At 37.9% G+C, this 24,623-nt stretch overlaps 1 protein-coding gene across 1 annotated transcript in view; it reads right to left on the reverse strand.

Annotated features, from left to right (window-relative positions):
- Nucleotides 1-24,623, reverse strand: part of UNC13B (unc-13 homolog B) — a 227,314-nt gene that overhangs the window by 74,723 nt on the left and 127,968 nt on the right. Inside the window, exons 9-10 of the mRNA XM_055301919.1 lie at nucleotides 11,876-12,190; nucleotides 9,678-9,768 (exon numbers count right to left, since the gene is read on the reverse strand). Of these exons, the coding sequence (XP_055157894.1) occupies nucleotides 9,678-9,768; nucleotides 11,876-12,190 (406 nt within the window). The remainder of the gene's footprint in view (nucleotides 1-9,677; nucleotides 9,769-11,875; nucleotides 12,191-24,623) is intronic.

Consider the following 24,623-nt stretch of genomic DNA (forward strand, 5'->3'; position numbering starts at 1 on the left):
GATGGTGATGGCTGTACAACCTACTGAATATACCAAAATACACTGAGTTGTACACTTAAAATGGTGAATTTTATGTTATATGAATTGTACCTCAATAAAAAGATATCTATTATATCTAATAGATATATCTATTATAAAAATAAATATCTAATATCTATTATAAAAAAAATAGAAGATTCCTTTTCCTTTTTTCAGTCCATTAAGGGGAAATGGTATAGAAATAGGGCTAGAATGAGAAGGCTGGAAGAATACACAAAGCACAGTGTACCTGTCTCTAATTCACCTTAGGACAGTGAAACCATGAGAGACTCCTAATTCTAGGAAATGAACAAAAGGTTGTGGAAGGGGAGGTGGGCGGGCGGATGAGATAACTGGGTGATGGGCACTGAGGAGGGCACTTGATGGGATGAGCACTGGATGTTATACTATATGTTGGCAAATCAAACTTCAATTAAAAAGAAAAGTACAGTGAAAAGAGATGGAAGCCGGCTCTGTATGAAGAAAAAAAGAAGTCATAGTCATAGGTGACTGGAAAGATGAAATCTCGGAATTATAAAATTTCCTCAACCCAAAGTGACCAAGTATGAATATGACCTCTCCTTTTTTTTAAAGAAATTTTTAGGTAGGAGAAGCTTTCTCATTCCTCTCCAAGAAACAATTGCCCAGAATGAGAAAGGACTAGCTTCCCTACTCTACATCCTTTGCATTCATCCTGTCAACAGATATTTATGGAGTATCTACTATGTGTACAACAAAACAGCTACCTATCCTTCCCTCCCTTTAAAGTTAAGTGAAACTCCTACTCCTAATTACTCTACATTATAGAAGGGATGGTTCAGCTTTCTCTTACTTTTCAAGAGGCCAATCATATTTAGTAGGTTCAGGGTTGGTTCAGCAAGCATTGAAACAAAATACAGAAGACACAAAATAAGTTTTGAGAGATTATGTCTTTTGGTTAAATGTGTTGGATTTTAGATCTGATGGGACAAGTGAGTGCATAAGAAGTGGCTAGAAACACGGGTCTACAGTTCAGGGGACACATCTGGGCTAGATACACAGATAGGAGAGTAATCCACATCTAAGTGGTAACTGACATAATGAATGAGATTTCATAGAAACAATGTAGGGGTTATATGAAAAGAGGATTGAGCAGAGAATACCAGAAAGACCAATATTCTAGAAACGAGCAAAGAGAAATCAGAAAAAGGAGACTAAAGAGATCAGAGAATAGTGGCAATGGGGATGGTTTCTTAAATGTCAAAACACAAAGGAGTGTTCAGTGTTAAACCCTACAGAGTGGCCCAATAAGATTTGAAAGCAACCACTAATTAGGTAGCTATGAGTTCATTGATGACCCTCACAAATGCAGTTTTAATGAAATGATAATGAAATCAACTGAGACTTTCTTCAAATGTATTTCTTGGAAAATGAGTGCTACAGAATGCTTCTCTAAAACAGAATTTCATGGTCAAATAAGTTTGCAATAACATTGTGTACATTATATCCTCCTCTTTAAGAATCATAACAAGCCTACAAGAGAGTAATCTATTGGTGTTATACTCTACTGGAACCCATTGTTTCCCAAATTTCTTTGACTATGGAACTCTATCACATAATATCACATATCACATAATAGGACCCACTGACAGTTCCAGAAACTGGAGTCCTGCAGAACATTGTTTTCACACTCTGGAAACAGAGTTCTAAGATTATGGTGGTAATATGGTAGAAAATAGTGTTAAAAACACAGACTCTAGAGTTAAATAGACCTAGGTTTGAATGCAGTTCTCTTACCAGCTAAGTGACCCTGATCAAGTTTCTATCTTTCTAAACCTCAATTTCTTAGTCTATAAAATGGGCCAAATAACAAAGCCTAGTTTGTAAATTATTGTGAGGGATTCATTTTGATAATGCATGTAAATAAAGTACTTATGTGGTGATGTAGGTAATAAAGTTTTTGTTCAATGAGGAGTTATGGAACAGATGGGACATAATTGCAACAAGGAAGGGGGGTATGAGAACAGGTTATGTGAAGATCTAGTAATGGCCTGGAAGTGGCAGAGAGCCGGTGAACACTAAGCCTCACTCCTGACCCAGTAATGGGGCATAAAAAAGGCATATCCTCCTTTAGCAAGGACTTCAGTGGGTTCCTGACTGGCTCAATTGAGTTAGTAGAGCATGTGACTTGTAGACCAACAAGATCAAAAGGATCTTGATCTTGGGGATATGAGGTCAAGCCCCACGCGGAGGGTGGAGTTTACTTTAAAAAAGGCCAGGAAGGGGTTAGCAAACAGCCAGGTTTCAGTCAGTAAAGAATGTATTAATTCCAGTCTCAGACGTCAGTAAGATTTCATAGAATTTGCAATTTGCAAATTGCAGGGCAGAAGAGGCCTCTTGGAACAGCTACAGCCCTTGTCTAAGAGAGCTTTCTCCAGGTTGTGAAGCAGTAGGGCCTGGTCTTGGGTAGAGATGACCATGAAGTTTGAAGAGAGATACTAAAAGTTGTGGTTGAGAGATGTCTACAAGTATTCAGGATATTACTACAGGATTTGAATTTCAACAGTGTAAGTAGTAGCACAAGATAAACAATTTAAAAATCCATCAATAGAGCACACAGTATACAAATTATAATACAATCACCAAGAGAAATATTATGTAGCTATTAAAGAGAATGCAGTAGCTCTATACTAATAAGGAAAAATCTCCAAGCTATAACATTACATTTTAAAAGGTAAAGGACAATGTATGTAATACACATGCATGCTATGCACACACACATGCTTATAAATGCACAGATTATCGTAGACTGATTCACAAAACATAGATAACAAAGTGATAAGGAAGACAGGGAGACTAGAGGCCTGGAAGTTTGAAATAAGAGGGAAATTTTGCATTATACATGTTTATGTTTCTATTTTTACACTTATTACTTATTCAAAACATTCTTTAGTTTTTTAATTGTTGAGAGTAGTGATGGTTCGGGAGAGGGCTGACAGATTATGAGAAAAAAAAGAGCAAAAAAGGTGATCTCCATGAGAGCAAAGAGGAGAGGTAGTAAAAGGTAGTCATACTCAGAGCAAAATCTTGAAGTTTAAAATTATACAAAGAATGCTTTCCTGATACAACTAAATCTAAGAGATGAGGTCCTCAGAGACTCCCCTTGAGCATCATTTTTCCCCAAGGGGAATACCTTTTTCAGGGCTTCAATAATAGCATGAGAAGGAAGTCTCTGGTAGGGAGAGAGTCGCAAATACAGAACAGTGCTTTGTGGGAGACAGTCGATTCATTCCGTCTTAATGATCTTCCCTGAGAAAATGCTGATCTCATCTCTCAGGCTGACCAGCTGCAATCTTGGATCCCATGAGATTGCTCCATTTAAACACGGGCCTTCTAATCTATTTGCTCAATTCTATCTCTGCTTTCTAAATAAGGCTCTCCTTCTTCAGCTTTCTTTAGCAACCTAAAAGCTTCTGTCAAGGCTTCCTCACGGCCTACCTCCATGTCTTCTCCTTCACTGTCCCTTCCACCTGGAACACCCACCCACCTGCTGCCACCACAGTCTCTGTTTCTAGAGCTAAAAGTCTCACCTCCTCCCCCAGATTTTTCTGCAGCTAAGCCAAATAAGGTACAGAATCATATCCATTCCACCCACACTACTAACATTACTGCAATGTCATCAAACACTTATTAAGTACATATGGCCAGGTACTCAGCCAGCCCAGATACAGAGATGACCTATATGATCTCTCCCCTCAAGCTGCTTACAGGAATGGCATAAGGGGGGGTGGGGAGGAGCAGCCCAGGTGGCTGAGCGGTTTAGTGCCACCTTCAGCCCAGGGCCTGATCCTGGAGACCCGGAATCGAGTCCCATGTCAGGCTCCCTGCATGGAGCCTGCTTCTTTCTCTGTCTCTGCCTCTCTATTTCTCTCTCTCTCACTCTCTCATGAATAAATAAAATCTTTAAAAAAAAAAAAAAAGGAATGGCATAAGGGTAGCTAGGTTCCTATGGTAGTTCCTGAAAGTCTATTGAATGCAGTTACCAGCTGAGAAAGTACGAATGTCCCACAAATTTATGGGAAATAGTCAAATCACAATCAAAGAAATGCAAATTAAAATAAGGGGATACCATTCTTCTGTCAAATTGGTAAACATTTTCTAAAATGATAATACTCAGTGTTGGTGTGGCACGTGCAAATACCGAAAGTACAAATTGGAAAAATCTTTCTGAAATCACATGCAGAAGTTTATCAGAAGCCTTTAAAAGATATATACTCTTTAACTCAGTAATTTACTTGAGAATCTACTTTAAGAAAGCCAAGTTAAAGAAATCATCAAAATCAACAGATTCATGCACAATGATGCTCATCATAGCATTATTTATAATTATAAAGAAATAGAAGTTGTTATAAAACATCAACATAATGGAATAGTACTAATCTATTAATAATCATGAAATCACGTTTTCAAAAAATATTTAATAACCCAGAATAAGGCTCACAAAAATAATCTAAGCAAGAAAAATTTTAAATGCACACACAGTATGGTCCAAATTCAGTAACTTTACATTTAATGTATATAAAAGTTATGTAAGAAAACATAACTAATGCTAATATTTTATAGTTAGTAGGCTCTGGAAAAAATTAAAAATAGAATTGATTAAAACATAAAGAGGCACACAGAGACTTTGGTGAAAATGCCAACAGAAATGTTGGGGCACCTGGGTGGCTCAGTCAGTGAAGCATCTGCCTCCAGCTCAGGTCATGATATGGAGATCTTAGGATTGAGCCCCATTGTCAGGCTCCCTGCTCAGCGGGGAGTTTGCTTCTCCCTCTCCTCACCACCTGCTGTGCTCTCTCTAGCTCTCTCTTTCTCACTCTCTTTTTCAAATAAATAAAATCTCTAAAAAGAAATGATGACAGACTTTTCTGGCTAGGTAAGCATCCATAAAAGGTTGGCTAAACGCTCTGCCAGGTTCTATACTGGGCTCTAGAACATCAGCAATAAAAAGCATAACCCCAGCAATCAAAGATCTTACAAGTACATAGAAAAGTTAGATCAAAGAGTAAAAACAATTCCATTACATCATGGTAAATGCCAACCTAGAAAAAGTATGCACAGAGTCTGGAAACTTAACCCCCAAAACTGACAACTGACTGGGTTTTAAATGTAAGAATTTAGCTAAGTAGAGAAAGTATTCCATGCATAGCAAACAGCAAGTGCATAGTCTCTGAGATTTTGAAAAATATATAGTCCTGTATGTTGGAAATGTTAACTAAACAGAGCAGCAGAAAGAAATAAGACCAAAATGGTATATAAGGTCTGGATCAGTGCTTTTCCAATTCTTTTTGTAGAGTATCTGGGTGTTTTGTTGTTGTTTTTTTTTTTTTTTATTCCAACATGTCATGGACTGATATTTTTGGTCTATATCCTACTCAATGAAAAAAGGACATTATCACGTGCATGGTATTACAGCAATCCAAATTGCCTCTAAATCCTCCCTTAGAGTACTTATTTCATCAAAGTAGAAACAAACAGTTCCTGGACTGGGGTGGTCCATGAACCACACTGGGAGTCGCACTGAGCTAGACAGATTATGAAGGTTTTATTTTATCATGAAGGCAATATGGAGTCACTAACGTATATTTTTTCTGATTTCTTCTTTTTTAAATCATAGTTTTACTAGATGATTCACAATCCTTAAAAAAAAAAAAAGGTACTATTATTCTCCCCATCTTGTGGATTACGAAAATGTAGCTGATTAACGTTAAAAAACTTTCTCACAATGATACATTGAGAAAGAAATATGGCAACCCATATCACAGGCAAGGGTTAATGTCCCTAAAACAATAGAAACTCCTGGGAATCAAAAGTTCAACAGAAAAAAAATGGGCAAAGAATACGAATAGACCATTCACAAAATAGTAAATACTAATAGCCTTTACTTGTATGAAAACATGCTTTACTGTACTAAGATATGCAAACTTAAATTCTACTGAGACAACACTGCCTAGCAGACTAGCAAAAATCCAAAAGTTCAAATAAATCACTCTACTGGTGGCTTTAGGAAGGAAAAAAAAGCACCCTCAGGACATTAGCAGGAGTATAAATTAGTACAGTATCTGTGGAAGGCAGATACCCTTTGAGGTAGTCATTAAAACAGCTCATAAATATCCTTCTCTTTCTCTTTCAAGGTATATTATACTGTTTCACTTGAGGTTAAATATGGTTATACAATTTGCTTTATCCAGGGAAATGTGAGTAAAAGTGACATTGTATCTTCTAGGTGGAAGTTTTAAGAGCTAGAGTACAAGAGCTAGAATGCAATTTGCTATGTTCTCTTTCATTGATCTTTTCTTTCACTATACCATCTATACTGACAATATCCTACAGGCAGGCTGCTCCATCACCCTGGACTGCAGAGAGAAGACAACTTAAAGCAGAACTCCTTGACATGCAGGATGACAAGCAGCATAAGCAAAATAAACCTTTATTGTTTTAAGGCGCTGACAAATGGAGGAAATGTAGCAATATTTATCAAATTTACAAAGGCATATATCCCCTCAAATATACTTGCAAAATGATGTATGTAAAAGGTGCTCGTTTACAGCATGGTTTGTTAAAGCAAATGACCACACTGTTAAATCAAATGAACCAAATTAACACCAAGAGAAGACTAGTCAAATACTTGCAGTACCTTCATACAATGAAATATCTGTAGTTATTAAGAAAAAATTCTCTTAGAACTAATATGGAGGGATCTCCAAATGAAAAAGCAAGATATTCTCAGGATGTATATCAATTTCGTTTTTAAAATAAAGTGAGAGGGTTACAACATATATTCATATTTTTTTGTACTTGCACAAAGCAATAAGAAACTAACAATTATTACCTTGGGCAGAGTGTTAAAGCGTGACTAGGTGGAACTTCCAATTGCTCAGGAAAAAAAAAATTGTGTGCTGTACTTAACTTCCTACTGTGACAACCTCGATAAATCAAGCAAATCTCATGTTAAGTATAAATACCATACACTTGCTTCTATCTTAAATCGTTCTCACACCCTTCACTAAACTCTGGCTTATCTCTACCCTCTTGGCCATCTAATCAGCTTCCAGTTACATTACCTGTGTTAAGAATATATTTACTATTGTTCTCTTATTCAATTAAGTAGGAATGGTTCTTAGTTACCCTTAAATAAACCATGCTTTTTCTCTAAATGATTCCAAGCTTTGCCAACAGTTTTTAGCTATTCTTTCTGAGACTCTGAATTGCCTCTTAAAACAAATTGCGTCTGCTCCAATATATTCTTGTTTTTCTCATTCAGAACTTTTGTGTGGGTGTTATTTCTTTTACTTTCCTCTATAACAAAGAATTATAAGAAAATTAGAAATAAAAAATTAGTATTATAACATGGACTCCATAAATGTTTACTTTAAATGTTTATTTCATGTGAGTCTAGATCAACAGACTCCAAGTGTTTATGATTAGGCAGCCCAACCCATAGAAATATTTTTAGCATAATCTCTCAAATATATATATTTACTCATTTAAAACCTATATATATATGTAACCATATTCGTATATTCATACATTATAAAAATGTAAAAAGTTTTTATAAAAGAAACAATCATTTAAGATTAATGATAAAAATATTTTTTGCTGTCACTAAAAATATTAGCAGTAATATTTTTAGTGAAAGCAATGTGATACAATATGCCTCATTATTTTTTAAATCTTGTTTAACATTTTGTTATAGAATTATTTGAAAGTTTGGTTCTACATTCAATTATTTCAATACATGGTTTTCAAAGCTGTCAAAAAGATACAGATATGTCAGTCAAATGAAAGATGTGCAATTGGTTCCTACATAGCAATTTTTCAAAGATTTTGTTGAAATATATATAAATAAGTTCTCATTTTCTCTGATATCTTACCAAATAGAAATATTTCTAATAAATAAATTCAAACCTCACTGAAATTTTTCATTAGAAATATTTTTAAGTATGTTAGTAGTTTCTTCCCAAGATTTTAGAACATGCCGTTATGGGTTTTTATAGGTAACACTCATTGTTTCTGATTTAAAAAAGAACACATACACAAAAGAAAACATTTTCAAACATCTGTATTTAAAGCAGCTACCTTTTCAATCATTATTAAAACATTATCTTCTCCCAAGGGTCAAATTAGCAGTGCTTATAAGAAGCTAGAACAATACAAGCAAAAAAAAAAAGGTGCAACAAAATAAATGGTAATAATGGATTCTAACTGTAAAATGTAATATCTAGTCTATGAGTCCATACTGATATAAATAAACTGATGGGAGAAAAAAGAAATCTCTTCCTTATAGAATGCCAACTAATGAATGTATAAAGTATAATGGAAACAGAAAGTTCCCATTTGGCAACTACCATTAGTGGTGGTAGATTCAGATAGGAGTCATCAATGGATGCTTAGCTTGTAGGTAGGAGGCGATGAGGAGTAAGATATTGGCATAGTCCTAGAGTACACAAAACACTTATCAATTATAAAAGGAAAAAAGGTGCTTTGACAAGTTGGTAACCTGGCCAATAAAAACTTAACTAGGTGATTGAGGTTAACATTAAGAAGGGTAATACAATTCAATTGAGCCCAGCGTCAATTTTGTGTAATTCCTGCCAACAAAGCATGGCCCGAGTCTGAACATGAGGAAACATTGGATGGACCCCAAATGAAGAACACACTACAAAATAAAAGCCCTGTACCATCTGTCCAAGATAAAAATGAGGAAGTGTTCCTGATTAAAGGAAACTAAAGAGATATGACTACTAAATGCAACATGGCAGCCTGAATTGTATCCTGGACCAGGAAAGAAAAAAAGATATTGTTGAGACAGCTAGCAAAGTTTGCATAGCATTTTGATGATGTGTTGCTATTGTTGATTTTTTCTTGTGGATGGTTACACTGTAGTTGATAGGAGAGTCTCGTGGTTTGTTGGGAAGTACAAATAGGACTATTTATGAGTAATATGACATCTCTCCAACTTTTTCTCAAATGGTTCAGAAAAGAATTAATCGTAATGGAAGGAGGGTTTTGAAGCAATTTTGATCATGTCATCAATTGGGGCATCTTGGCAAGAAAGATTTAAGCATTCTTTATATTGCTATTTTGGCAACTTTTCCCTAAGTTTGTAATTATTTCAAAATAAATTATACTTTAAGTGTATTTATAAATGTGAGCATGCTTGCATTTTTAATATCTGCCTGGTATTATACTACTGACAGCCACTAATCATCATTTAAAAATAACCTTTCTGTGTATATCATAAAGGCCCTCTGTAATAGGCAGTCAGTGGCCTTAAACTGGGTAGCCAAGGGAGACAACAACTAACTAGAGGCCTTATAATAACTTAGGCCCTGTCTTAAGTTCAAAATATAATGGCCTCAAAGTGGCAATGGTACTGAAAATAGCATTTAACTTAAACTTCAGGCTCTCAACCCACTAGGTCTATTTGATTTCCATTAATCAGCATAGAAGGAAGCCAAAAGCCAACTCCCATCTCTTAAGACTCTAGCTTACTTGTCATGCATTTCCAGAAGCACACTATAAGATGACTAATCACTGACTGCTTCTTTAGGACCATATGTCTCCCAATTTTAAAGGAAAAATTGTCCCAACTAGTACTAGAAAAACAGATTTCCTACCTCCTGCAGCTGGAGTCGAACCTTGGTAACTGCTCGGATCCAGTGAGCTCTTGCTTGGGTAAATGGTGAAGAACCATTCTCCTCAGGAAAACTTGTAACAAAGAAAAGAATGTTTCTTAAAAATAGCCCAGGCAACAAGGTGACTGCTCAAGCAAAACTGCCAAGTATCTAAAGTAAAATGGTTTGTATTCATGCCTAGACTTATTTTGTGAGGCCACTAAACAGAATAGTACTGAATAGCCAATGTGAAAAAAAAAATCCTCTCTAAAATGATAACTCCTTTTAGCTTTTTATCCATTTCCTCTCTCCTTTCCCCTTTATTCACTCAACCAATGAGCCAAATCACTAGGATAGTCAAGTTTCAGGATTCCAGTAAAAGTAATGGCAAGGGCCCTGAGTCAATGTTAGCACTGAAATTACGTAGACATGTGAACTAACCCTTGCACCTTACCTCTCAAGACCACCGAGTCTCCCTTGGGCATTCTGTATATCATCCATCCTTAGAGCAGAATTTTGTTCTTAAAATCTTTCCTGCTCCACTAAGAATATTGGAAGGCTTATCATTCCTAGACTACATCAAAAACACTAAGTAAAAAAGCACAGCTCTTTTCCTGCCATGGTCTTTTTCCCTGACCTGCCTTAGGGACATCTTCAATGACACAACAATAATATATAACAAAGTAGCTTTGGGGCAGAAACACTAGGCTGTATTAGAACAAATCATCACCCAGGTTCTTAACTGTGTAATACTGGTCAATTCTTGGTGATAATGCTTCTCCTCTCTTCCACTAAGGTCTAGTGCCAAGGCAGCAAACAAGCATCCACCATTTAGATATCTGAAATATATGCTAGGCTCTGATGCCATCTAACTGAGTCAACTGTATTAAATAAAATACTGTGGGCACTGCTGACCATGGTAGAACTGGGCCTTATCTGCATAGCTAGGATTTGAAAGGACATAACCATTAGAGGACAAAAACTCATGTTGGGCACTTCTGCTGCTCTACCAAGAACTCTAGACAATAGTATCTGCCAAGTATAAGGTCTACAAAGAGCCATTTCTCAGTGGGTCATCAATCACAAATCTTGGATGTCTTGTCTATTAGATGAGCCAAGAGAGATGACCAAAAATCAAGAAAAAGGAGAAAAGAAAATAAGTTTGTATCTTCAGTGGTGGAGTAGATACACCAACAACCCTTCATACTTTTACCACATATAACAGCACTTGCTGCTCTGATCTGTTGGTGAGAGGCTTTATTTTTAGACCTTGAAATCTGAGAATCCAAGTCACACCTAGCCCTTATCACTCTACCCCAGTGATTTTCAACTGGGGGCAGTTTTGTCCCCTAAGAGAAATCTGACAAGATCTAGAGACATTTTTGGTTGTCACAACTTAGGGTTACTACTGGCATGTAACATACAGAGACCAGGGATGTCACTATACATTCCACAATGCCCAGAACAGCTCCACATAACAAAGAGTTATCTAACCCCAGATATCAATCATGCCAAGACTGAAAATCCCACTCTGCCCTAACCTATCAGCAAATCTACTGACCAATTTAGCTCAATAACAATAACATTCAAACACTGCACTAAGATTCATTATAAGACTGTTAAAAAAACAAGTTTAAAATTTTTCTTCTCATGGGTACCAATTAATTCCAGACACCCTGTTAGACCTGGGGAGGCAAAAGGGTGAGATCTGGCTTTTAAACCAATTCTTTCTTAACTCTGTCCTGGTGTTCTCAGCCAGGAAAAACAAAACAAAACAAAACAAAACAAAAAACAAAACAAAACAAAACAAATGTTCACATAAAAAGTTTAAACATTAACTGGCTGAGAAGCCTATTTCATCCAAAGCAGCTCCTTTGAATGAAGTAAGTTGCAGGGCTTGGGTTGATTCTAGACTCAGAGGCTACCATACATACGTCCTAGTAGGCCAATAACTGCATATTCAAGAAGGCCTGGTACACTGAAGCTAACTACAAAGAACTCAAGTGTTCTTCAGAGATCCTCAAAATATCTAGGGAATTATATACCAAAAATCAAAGGAAGCAGCACATAGCCAAACCTCAGTTTCTCGATCACTACCATACCCAACTATAGCAAAACAAATGAAAAGCACTTACATCCAGCAATACCACAGGCAGATACTGAGGAAACCACATGAACTCCTTAAGGAAACTATCACCTACCTCTCCTGGGGGCCTAGGACGTGGTCTTTGGGTAGCACCAGATCTGGGGGAGGATGGGTTGTGGTATCTTCTTTCTTGTCCTTGGGTTCACACACTCTCCCCTTCTCTTCTTCACCTGTTACCTCCAAGGCTTTCTCTTGTTCTCCAAAGCCCACCTGGCCGTCTCTGGAGAAGCTGCCAGAGCTGTGGCATGAATGAATTGAATCCCTCTCCCGACGGTCATCATCTTGTTCGTGACACTGGTCTAGTTCACTCAACTGAGAGCTTCCTTGACTCACATTACAGGATGAGCCATACCTACTACTGCTGGTGGGGCTGTGAGAATGAAAGAAAGACAGGTGAGTACTTACATGCAAACAGGGACCAGGACAAAAGTAATGGACAAATCCAGAAATAATGATTCTTTCAGTGGGAAGAATCACAAATAGGAGGTTTCTGGGAAAACAAGACCAAACTTTGTAATCTAGAAGAACTAGTTTCTAGTCAGCAGAAGCACAACAGGAAAAGCAATGCTGGGTTCTCTAATATTAACCTCAACCTGTGACAGACTTTGAAGCATACTTTTTCTTAATGTGATTTTTGTAAGTTGGATTGAGAATTATTAATATTTAAGTATTAAATATAAAAATACCCTCTTATTTATGCCTAAAATTCTTTACTCAGACTTCTAAAGAAACTTGTCCAGTGGCTGTGATTAAAGTTTTCTAATTTCCATAAGGCAAAATGGTGAACTCTACTCCCCTCTTCTTTTATTTACTAAATTGATGTCCCCTTTTCTTCCTCTGTAATTATAAATATGAATGTCTGTTCCTTAGGATGAGCAAAGGAGACTGGAGATGTTTCTTTAATTATCTCTCAGCTATCTACATGATGAGGTAATGGAAGCCATTGGGAGATGAAGTCTATGACCAAAAAAATTTGTCTGGGGAATGGTCTCATTAACATGAATGTTACAATTAAATCCCTGGCAGCACAGGCAATGTCCCAAAGATGAACTTGCCCATCTGTAATGAAGTTGCTCTCTGGACACAACAAAGTTTTGGAAAAAGTGGACAAAATCCAACTCCAGGATCTGGGTCAGGACCACACTAATGCATTTCTATACTTAAAGAGAGGCCAGCCCAACCCTTTCTCAACCACCTGAATTCCCATACCCAGGGAGGAAATTTGTGCGCCTGTTATGAGAGACAGCACCAATAGCAGAGAAAGGGCAGTGAATTATGATTAGAAACCATGATTAGGGCAGCCCGGGTGGCTCAGCAGTTTAGCGCCTGCCTTCAGCCCAGGGTGCAATCCTGGAGTCCCAGGATGGAGTCCCACATTGGGCTCCCTGCATGGAACCTGCTTCTCCCTCTGCCTGTGTCTCTGCCTCTTTCTCTCTCTGTGTGTCTCTCATGAATAAATAAATCAAAATCTTAAAAAAAAACAAACATGATTAGAGCAGTATCCACAAGTTACTCCCTTGAGCCATACACTAAATTTAAGAGTCAGTCCTACTCAAGACAGATGTTCTAGGTGATGATCTTTAAGATCTATCCCAGAATAGTTCACTGAATTGTATCACTGAATAGTTCTATCCCAAGTCAGGGGCCCTTCTTTCACTTCTGGTATCATGCTAGAAAGCCTCCATGCAAAAGGACAAAGAATTTCCTTGCCACAGAGTCAAGTCTTTAAAGGGCTTATGTTTACCCTTGGCCAAATGAAGATAAATCATTACTGGTTTCCAGTGATATTCTCCCTATGGATCCTCCCAATTACTTGGTATTTTCAGACTAATTTCTGATCCTTCATCCCAAGGCATGCTGCTATGAATAGTTCCTAACACATGTGTGTACATGAATGCACACACACACACACATACTATCTCTAAAACCAGCCCCTTTGGACAGGTCTGGGTGAGAAGTCATGGCAGCATTCTTAAATTGTACAGTACGGGGGGATCCCTGGGTGGTGCAGCGGTTTAGCACCTGCCTTTGGCCCAGGGCGCGATCCTGGAGACCCGGGATCGAATCCCACGTCGGGCTCCCGGTGCCTGGAGCCTGCTTCTCCCTCTGCCTATGTCTCTGCCTCTCTCTCTCTCTCTCTCTCTCTCTGTCTGTCTCTCTGTGTGTGTGACTATCATAAATAAATAAAAATTAAAAAAAAGAAATTATAAAAAAAATTGTACAGTACGTGGTGCTTCTTCTTAGGGGAAATAATAGTATCTTTTCCAAATGGACCCTGCACAATGCTCCAGAATAAAGAACTACAGCAAATGATAGCCCTGAGCTCCCATGACACTTTATTCAAGGCACTTACCAGACACCAATCTCAAGGTACGAAATGGCAGACTAGAAAGAGCTATATAAATCCATGTGGAGGGATCCCTGGGTGGCGCAGAGGTTTAGCGCCTGCCTTTGGCCCAGGGCGCGATCCTGGAGACCCGGGATTGAGTCCCATGTCGGGCTCCCGGTGCATGGAGCCTGCTTCTCCCTCTGCCTGTGTCTCTGCCTCTCTCTATCATAAATAAATTAAAAAAATTTTTTTTAAATAAATAAATCCATGTGGAATATAGAATATAAATTATTCCAATCTTTGCATCTAGCATTTTACTTAATAACCTCATTGCCACTGGAGAAAGCATCTTAGAAGACTTGGAAAAGCACAGCACAGTAGATCTCTCCCCAGCTATTAGAGGTATAAGTGCTGAGGGCCAAGGAAGCATCCTAGCCTATCACATGGTTGTAATTAATATATGCCACACTACTACTTGCAGCCTCTTTCTGCCCTCCATTCTCCATTTCACTTTCACAAGGCAGAGCAAACCAGAATGAGTAAATCCTAAGGCCCAGCCTTTCCTTTAGCAGTAAGTTCCTTCTCCCAGTTAATGAATTCCATTTGGCTCTAGAGAGAGGGAAGAGGATGAAAAGACCCACACATTACTCCTTGTTACTTAACCCCTAGTTAACATGAAGCTCGGGTGCTAGGAAAGACATAGGAAAAATATAAAGCAGCCTATCATTAAGCTACCTCTAAGTCACTGCATCATAAATGGTCAATTCCTTAAAATCATTTATGATGCTTAGGTTGAAAACAGGCCTTTTGTCGGTCTTTGGTTCCTTGACGTCATGGAGAGTAATTGGTTTCTGTATGTTTGAAAGACAGTCAGTGCAAGGAGGCATCACCTCTTCCTCTTGTGTTTCTGGCTGGTGAAGTAACTCAGTGACAGTGCAGTGTTCTTCCTTATGACTCCCGGAAGGACAGGTGGAGCTAGAAAGGTTGCTTTTGGAACCCCAGTGTTCTCCAGATGCTGAAATTCCCTGCTGGTTTTCCATTTCTCCTGACCCTGAAAGCTCATGAGCACATATACTTGGCCTGGTCTCCAGATGCTCATAGGTCCCAGAGGGTTGAGTAGCTGGTTCAGCACTAGCCTCAGACATTTGAGAAGACTCTAAAGCTTTGTCAGCCTCACTAAAATGAGGGTTCTGATCACTGCTGATAACTAAAGCTGGAGAAGAGGATTCTGCAGGTACTTGTTCAGGGCCTCCTTTGTTCTCTTTTGGCCGTGTGAATGAAAGATCCAGCTTCTTTCCAAATCTCAGTTTTAGATCACTTGCCATCATACTCCCATTCCCATCACTACCTCCCTCAAATAGAGCTGACAACTTTTTAAAATTGGCCATTAAACCAGGCTCCGCTCCTCTATTACCAGAGGAAGGAGATGGGGAAAATAAAGAGCTCAGTGGTTTCCCATAGTCAGTGGCAGAAGATGGGAAATGGAGTTTTGGCCAATTGGTCATGTCTGGGATCCCAAAATGAGGTCTTGGCTGCTCTGTTTCCTGGGGGACTGCAGGTGTATCTTTCTGGGTACCAAGTATCCCATAACTTTCTTTGGCACAAAACACAGGCTCCTCCAGTACAGGATGAGAAAGGTATCCTTGGGTTTCTGGTGTGGCACTCTGGCCGGCACTTGCATCACTTAACAGTGGACTACTGGTTTCCAGTGAATTGGTTGTCTGTAGTTCCAAGAAATCTTGGTTTGTGGAGGCTGACTGAATAGCTGGCTTTGCCTCAAGAGGAGTAAGTGGCTGACCTGGAGGAGGAAGCTCTTCGGCAATACATGTTGGATCTGGATCCAAATGCGATAGCAATGAAATATGCTCTGCTTCCAATGATGTCTCCGTGTCTGTGCCCTGCAACAACCCCATGTCTCCTTCATCACTCAGAGACAATACTCCTTGCCCAGTATCGTCCCCTGAGACAGAAGGTGTAGCCCCAATTGTTTCAGAATCTTGGGGTTCTAGAATATTGTCAGGAATATTATTGCTTTCCATTTCAGTTGTTAGTTTAGTATCATCTATCAGGGTCTCTGAGTCTGACTTTGCACTAACTACAGTCATTGTACCACCACTGAGAGTAGATTCTGAATTGAGTGTTGGAGAGGAAGCTTCTCTCCACAAATTTTCTGTAGGTACTGATCCTATAGTATCTCTGCAACTACCATTTTGAGGCCTTGCAATAGCTGGGACAGGTGATTCTTGTTTGTATGTCTCTGGTCTGGGACTTTTAAAAATTCCAAGTAACTCACCTTTGAGGGACTGAGATGATGCACCAGAAGAAAGGGAGAAAAAGGAGTTTTTCTTTGGAGGTTTAGGAGAGGAGAAAAATCCAGAGAAAGTTTTGGGAGGTTCAACTAAGCACCCAGAGAAAGACTTCACTTTTGTCACAAACCCGGAAAGCATCTCTACTGAAGAGCCCAACACTGATTTGTCTTCTTCTTTATCTGCCTCTCGGCTCTGGAAGTGCTCTCTATACCCTGGCTCCACAGAGGGAGAGGGTGGTTCTACAATCTCTGTTAAGACCTCATTAGGGACCTTTTCTAATGGCAAGCTCAAAGGGTCACTAGTAATTATTTCAATTTGGTGGTGGTTAGTGCAAATGTCTGGACTGTTGAGCTTTTCAGTCAAACGGTTATCATGTGAAAAAGACTTGGACAGTGAGCCACTAGGGAAGGCTTCCTGTATGAAAGTCTCTTCTTCATTAGGAGTTACCCCAAGGGACTCTGGACCAATGAGCAATGTTTCAGTCTGTGCCTGAAATTCTGGTGAATTAGAACCAATGTCATTTTGCAACTGATTCATCTGGATATCTGCTAAAGATGTCCCTGGTCCATTACTAGAATCTTGTTTTTCCTGATAGTCCTTCTCCACATTGAGCTCATCTGTAAAGGAAGTAACGTCAACGGTGTTGCTACAAGGAGCCATTTGCTGTTCATGAACTCCCTCCTGGACTATGCTAGCTCTACTGCCACTAGAACCTTCTCTAGTCATTGTACCATCCATGTCTACAAAAGCACTTGGCTTCTTAGAGGGCTGGGAAGTCACTGGAGCAACAGTTGAAAGGCTGTGTTTTTCCCCAGGAGTCTGCTGCTTTCCATCCAAAAATGACAAGTTGAAGAAACTAAAAGAGCTAGTATGAGAGGCATCCTTCTTGCTGCTTGAGTTAGTAGTTGAAAAAAAGGAAGGAAGTGTAAAGAGCCCTTCTGCTTGAGATTTGGTTCTTGGTAGAGTAGCAGAGGCTCTATTCTCAGATTTTTCAGATCCAGTCAGGAAAGAAAATATACTTTTTCTGGTTTGCAACTCTGGTTGAGATGAAGAGGTTGTGGCAGTTGAAAAACTACAGCGTTGATCAGAAAAATGATCTTGTTCCTTTGAATTCCTTTGGCTCAGAATATCAAAAGTTGGTTGATCACTTCTTGAAACTTCTGTCCCCGTAGACACACCACTAGTTTCTACTGAAGAATCTCTGGAAGACTCTTTGAGACAATTTGCTGAGAAAGACTGATTTGGTGATTGCTGGATTAGGTGATCTCTGGAAGGTACCTCTTTTTCGGTCAAATTATTACTCTGTATATCGGTAGTCCATGGTTCTTTTAGCCCACTGTCATCAATAGTAATCTGCTTGTTCAGACTCCTAACTCGAACCTTCCTTTTAGAAGCAACTGGTGTAGCAGGAAAGTTCCCAATATCCTGGCTAATTGCCTGTGGAGGATTAGGACTTGATTTGACTTCATCCTTATTAACCAAGGAAGAAACAGACATATTTTCAGTTGTTTGTATAGAAGATACATTGGTTTTAAATAAATCCCCAAGGGTACCAAAAAAATTGGAAACACCAGGAGATTCATTCTTTTGTTGATAAGGTATCTTTCTATTTTTATCATCATTCTTTTCTAAATTTGGTGATCCTTCTTTATTCACCTGGGTTTTAAAGAGGTTCAAAAATCCAGATGCCTGTTTTCCATTTGATACTGTACTTACTGAAGAGTCTTCTCCCCGACCAAAGAGTTTCAATGCACTTTTAAATAATGTTCTCTCAGATTCTTTGGAAGACTGGTCCTGGGGAAGCTCACAGTTCTTGTGTTCATCCCTACTAAACTGTGATGCAAGAGGAACTGAAATAGAGTCAGCTGTAATGATTTCATTATCTTCCATATCTGATTTAGGTCGAAGAGTTGTTTGGCTTACCTGGACAACAGATTTTAACAAACTTTGTTTTTTCACATGAAAATTTTTATTTGAAAGGAACTCTTGCTTCATATTTTTAGTAAATTCTGGTCGTTGAACATTGGATCCTATTTGTCTTTCTAAATCCTTCTTGAGAAGACATTCTTCTTCATCTTGAGAGTTATTCTCTAATTGCTTATTCAAGATTAATGACTGAAGACCATCATTTGTGAGCTCTGCTAAGTCTGAATGCTGATCCATTTTCTTCATGACCAAAGACTCTAAGGATTCATTCTCAACAAAATTCAAAGTATTTCCAACCAAATCAGAAAATAATGAAGTTACTTTGTTCAATGATGACATCTCTCCTGTTTTCTGTGGACTGTTAGTCATATTTTCAGGATGAACCAAAGAGGTAGCTTCTTCAGAAGACTGAACCCAGTGGAAACTGGAAGGGTAAACAGATGAATCCTTTGGTAGAGGCTGGTTCTTATCATCCTCTATAAAATGATTTTTACTTAAGTCATGATTTCCAATAGTTTGGGGCTTATTTCTGAGATCCAATATGTATTTAAAGTCTTCAGAACAACACACCTTTTCATCAAAAGATCCAAAATTTCCTTTAAACTTCTGAAGATTATTGCCTGAAAAATCTAATGGTTGATCCTTTTGGTCACAACTTGACTCTTCAAGTACTTGTGAGAAGGTTCCTAAATTTAGATACACTGGTCCTTCACCTCTTGGCAAAACTACAGATAAATCAAGAGGGTCATCAATTGGTTCCTCTTCAACACACCAGACTAATTCATCTTCCTTGTCAAGCACTTTAAAACTATAGGCAGAAATAATGCTGTCATCCAACATAATACTTGATAGATCATTTGTCTGTAAACCATAATTCAAATACTCTTTATAATAACAATCAGGTATAAATAAATATGCATACTGCCCAGTAGAATCAGTGAGGAGATAATACATATACTGACCATCATGGAACATATAATATCCATAATCCCCATCCTCTGATGGCCACCACACTCCATTTTCAAGACATGATAACCATTCCTGGTATTCATAACTAACACTTGAAAAAACAAAGCTTTCATCCATCCTTAATGATTCTTGTTCAACTATGGAACACGTAGTCTTCTTATAACCTGAAGAACAACTTAAGTCAATGGGCAGTTCTTCTAGTGAATTCTTAGTCTCATTAATTGGAAAATGAGAATTTCCATATAATGAGTTAGCTGCCCACATATCACTTCTTAATAAGTTGTCTTCATTAAATGCTAACTGGTCCAATGATTCATATGGTAAGTCATGCCAAATGACACTGTTTGGATTTGTTTTCCATTCCAAGATATTTGCATTTTGAGCCTTTTGGCAAAAATTTATTTCTGAGTCAGGCCACAGGAAAACATCACCTGATGGGAATGTATTTTGATTCCACATATAATAAACTGGCTGAAGTTTTCTGGAATTTTTAGAGAAATCTTTTATATCAGAGTCCCATTTATAACAGAGAGGATTATTCATCTCTTCAAAAGCCTGACAGTGGTTTGACAGAATGCTAGTACTTAATATGGGTGGATTTAACTTGTTTGAATTTTCGTGTATTTTCCCCTTAAGAACATGGTGTGGTGTCAGCCTCTCAGCCATGGATTTCTCTAAGAGGCCTAGCTGAGCATTTGGAGCACAGTGAAGGACTCTGTTCTCAGAAGAGGGGCAATTCTTTTCACTTTGCTGATTTTTCCATGTAGGAGGGGAATGATGACTATCAACCCAAATATCAGATAATGGTGTATTTTCTTTAGGTAAAGATAAAAAGCTTTTTAGGAAGCCAGATGTTTCTTCTTTTTCAACATGATTCTTCTGGTTCTCAGGAGTCACACACAAAGTAACAGGGATCTCATCCAAGGATAAATGTTTATTTCCGTTCAAACTTTTCATGTTGCCTGAAGACACAGACTTTGCTTCATCTGGTTTACAATCAGTTACACTGTTATTGGATATCAGGTTAAATATTCCAGAGAGTATGCCTGGGATATTATTCTTATGATGAGAATCATCATTTTTCAAATTTAATTCTTGTTGACTAGACAAGTTTTCAAGAGAAGAAAACTTGTTAAGCAGACCAGAAAGGAGGCCTCCTTGGGTTCTTTTCTTCGAAGCTTTATCTACAAGTCTGTCTTCATTAATCTCACTAACCAGGGTGGATTCTGAAATGGGAGAAGTAAATGCTAATGATGAATATGATACTGTTAAAGGTGTCACTTGTGTAAGAGTCTTACTTTCTTCTGAAGAATCTGAAGGAATATATTCTTTGGACACAACTTCAGGGATGGCTGAGGTATCTCTCTGACAGGTATCAACTGCTGCATGGTCACTTGAATTTAATTTGTCTATATTCCCAAATTCCCCAAGATCATTATTAATAACTGGAACTGAATTAGACTTTACTTTATCAAGTGTGGCATCTTCAGGACAATTTATTTGATCATTTTTATTAAATGCTTCTGTACCATCAAATTTCCCTAAATTATTATGAATATTTGGAACTGAACTAGATTTTATTAGACTAAGTTTGGCATTTTCACGGCAGTTTCTTTGGATCTCTTCATCAATGGTTACTGCTGAGTCAGGAAAACTCTGGTCATTGACAGTGATATGGCTGTCAGTGAAAGGAAATTTAAACAAAGGAAAAATGCTTCCTTCCTCTCTTAAATCCTGCTGCTTTTCAGAATGACTAAGAACTCTGAAAAATGGAATATGTAGTTTTCCACTAAAAGAAAAGGAACATACATCTTTCCTAGGGCCCCTTTCCCATCCATCTTCCTCTAACTGGTGAATTTTCATAGATTCTGACACAGTTTTCTTTGAGCAGGTCTCAGGTGAAGTGAGCAAAAACTGGCTAAAAGATTTTCTGAGTGGCTCAAGAAAATCATCATCTCTAGTAACTTTGTCCTCCTCAATCGGTGTTGCTGAAGACTCTTTATTTGCAATTCTACTGCCAGTTATACAAGATTGTCCTGGAGTGTCTTTGGCACATTTTTTTGGTTGATCCGGTAACAGAGACAGATCTGTACAGGATTTTCTTTCCAAGAGACTTTCAATATCATTTTTTTTATTTGCAGAACCACCTAAGTTTGAAGGTTCATTGGTCGATTGGGAAGACAGCAATAAATCCTTACTTAGGGGCATTTGGGTTGAACCTGTAGTTTCTCCATCATTCCTATCAAAAGTGATGACTCTACTGTCATTGCCAAGAGTGTCTTCCCTTTGATTTGACTCTAATCCACACCCAGTGACATTTTCCTTTCTTGTTGGCTTGTTCTGGTCATCATCCTTTTTGGTTTCATCTTTTTCCGAAAAGATCTTTAATGGATTCAGCCTGCTGAAAACAGACTTTATAACTGAACTCTGACTCTGTGGAGGGGAGTCCCTTCCAATAGCCTCTGTTGCATCCTGAAAGCTTAAATTTCCAGTTTTACTACCTGTGTGCTCATTTTCAGAGGTTTTGTGACTTCTGCCAAAATCCTCATTATCAACTGCTTGAGAGGATAATGGAGATTGTATGGAAATATCCTTCCCCAGTACTGACTTGGCTCTGGGTTTAGATCCTGAATTAATCGTCTCTACTTGATTAAGAGTTTCTGTTTTCTCTGGAACTAAATAAACCAGCTTTTCCACAGAGGTCGTTAGCTGCTTTGTGCCTGAACCCATTTTTTCTGTGAGTGAACTGAACAGAGAACCAACAGCACATTTCACTCCATTCAGACATATAGCCTTGTCTTTGTCATTCTTGACAATGGGTGAAGGTGCTTTTTGATCCTCAGGCATTTTGTGCTCTGCGTTATCAACAGTACTATTGTGTTTAAGTGATTTTTTAGTTTTTGGAAGGGAGCCAAATCGATTAATCTCTTCTTCCTTCTCTGCTAAATATTCTGACACTGTTTCTACCAAACACTGAAGCTCATCCATTGTATCAACGTAGCCCTTCTTGGGTTCCTCAAGAGAGGAAGGGGTCATCTCTTCCATAGGGCACCCAGACTGATCTCCAAGTGTGTTTGCATCACACTTTAACTTTGGTAATGGGAATACTGGATTTGTTACATGATATTCTTCAGGAAAGCCTCCAACATGATGGACATCGGATGGATGATTTGTTGGTGACAATAAACCTTCCTGTTTATCAGTAAGAGGAGAACTCAGAAGTTCATCAGAAGTACTACTGGCAGAATCTTCAAGAATATCTAATGGAGTGAAATTAGTGACATATTGGTTTAAGCCAGATGACTTTTCATAGTTCTTAAAACAACCAGAAAGATCATAATTATGATTTTCCAACTTAGTAGTCCACATGCCACTCTCAACCACAAAACCATTTTTGTAAGGGCGTAAAGTTGGATAATTTTGTTTCTTCTTTTCAATGTGGCAAACATTACAATTTTCAGTGTTAGGATATGTACTTTTAAAGTTAGTCTTAGTTCCTGATCTATCATCATATGGTCGTCTTTCACTGCCTTCAAAATGACAGTATAAGGGTTTGTTTTTCCTTCTCCTATCTATTGTATATTTCTGAGGATATCTGGAGAATACAGAGGTTTCAAATTCAAGGTCAAAATTAAAGGCAGTAGAAAATTCACTTTCTTGACCCAGAGATGGTATCTTTTTCCGATTCTTACACTTCAGTTGTTCTTGTTGGCTGTAATATTTACCAGTTTTTGAAAGAGTTCTAATCTCTTTTGCTTCTGATTCCTTTAAATTTATGTTACTGTTTTCTAGAAACTCTTGTGATATTTTCTCCTCTATCTCTTTATATATATTTTCTTGCTCTTCATAGTCAGTATCAGGGAAAGCTGAAATAACCTTAATTTTGTCATTTTTAGCCTGCAAGCCTTGTCTGATGTAAAAGAATAAAATTGTAGGAATAGTAAGGCCAAGAAAAGAGAAGAAACAGGGAAAGGGAAGAAACAAATTATAAAATTTAGTGCACATTCAATGAGAAAACTAAAATAATATAATAAAAATTACCATTCAGGCTGAGAAAATATGATAAAGAAATCTATATGTTCTTAAATCAGTATTAAAGTACTTTAGCCAAATAGTTTTTTCCACTTCAGAAAAAGAACAGCTATGATAATAACCATAGCTACTTGCTACCATGAGCTTTTTAGGATCCTTTTATTTTCCAAGATAGAAACAAAATGAAAATGTTTCCTCGATACTTAGAATGTATTTGTAACACTCAAGTTGAACTATTAAGTATTTAACAAAAATATATCAAGGGATTTCAAGAGACCTAAGTTTGTTGATTAATATGGGTCTGAAAAGAAGTCAAGCTGATAACTTGCTGAAAGTTATTATTTGAGGTAGTATAGCCAAGAATATGGTCAAACATATTTCTCTTAAAAAGAAAAAATATATAGGGGTACCTGGGTGGCTCAGTCAGTTAAGAATCTGACTCCTGATTTTGGCTCAAGTCATGATCTCAGAGTTGTGAGATTGAGCCCCGAGTCAGACTCTATGCTCAGCATGGAGTCTGCTTGAGATTCTCTCTCCCTCCCTCTTCCCCTCTCTGCCTCTCTCCCTGTTTGAGCTCCTGTGAGCGCACTCTATCTATAAGAGACAGATAAACCTTAAAAAAAGAAGGGAAAAAAATACATAATAAAAATAATCTTTGTCAGAAGTCAAACCTTACGGTATCGACAAGAGCAAATTATTTAAAGCATTATAATATGCAAAATCTAAAAGATATATATGCATTGAGGATCACAGGGAAATGAATATCTTTCCCTATACTAACACTAGAAGCTGTATTCCAACTTAAGTCCATAAATAAGATACCCGACCTTTCTTTCAGTTAGATCAGAAACTGCCTGCTTCCTGTGTACTCAAGCGGGGGTATACAGAGGACCTGTAGACTAAGTGCTTGTCGACTCATGTTCTTTATAGATTTAACATCCAATTGCATTTATATAGGAAATACAAACAAGATCATGGTGGTCACTTAGTCACTAAAAATCTTCAAGAGAGAGAGACTTGAAGAGACAGTAATAAGCTTCAAGAGATATTCTTTTGACCCCCTTCAACACTAGAGACACTTTGGCTATATATCTAACAAAGTCCAACTCTATTGTCAAACCTCAAATTATGTATTTTTATATAATTTATGTAAGATCCCAGTTATTTTGGACTCATTAGGCAAAAGCCCATTTGGTTGAGCAAATCCAATATAACATTTTTTTACATGCAATTTCATT

This window comes from Nyctereutes procyonoides, unplaced genomic scaffold (genome assembly GCF_905146905.1).
Source record: "Nyctereutes procyonoides isolate TBG_1078 unplaced genomic scaffold, NYPRO_anot_genome, whole genome shotgun sequence".
Lineage (NCBI taxonomy): Eukaryota > Metazoa > Chordata > Mammalia > Carnivora > Canidae > Nyctereutes > Nyctereutes procyonoides.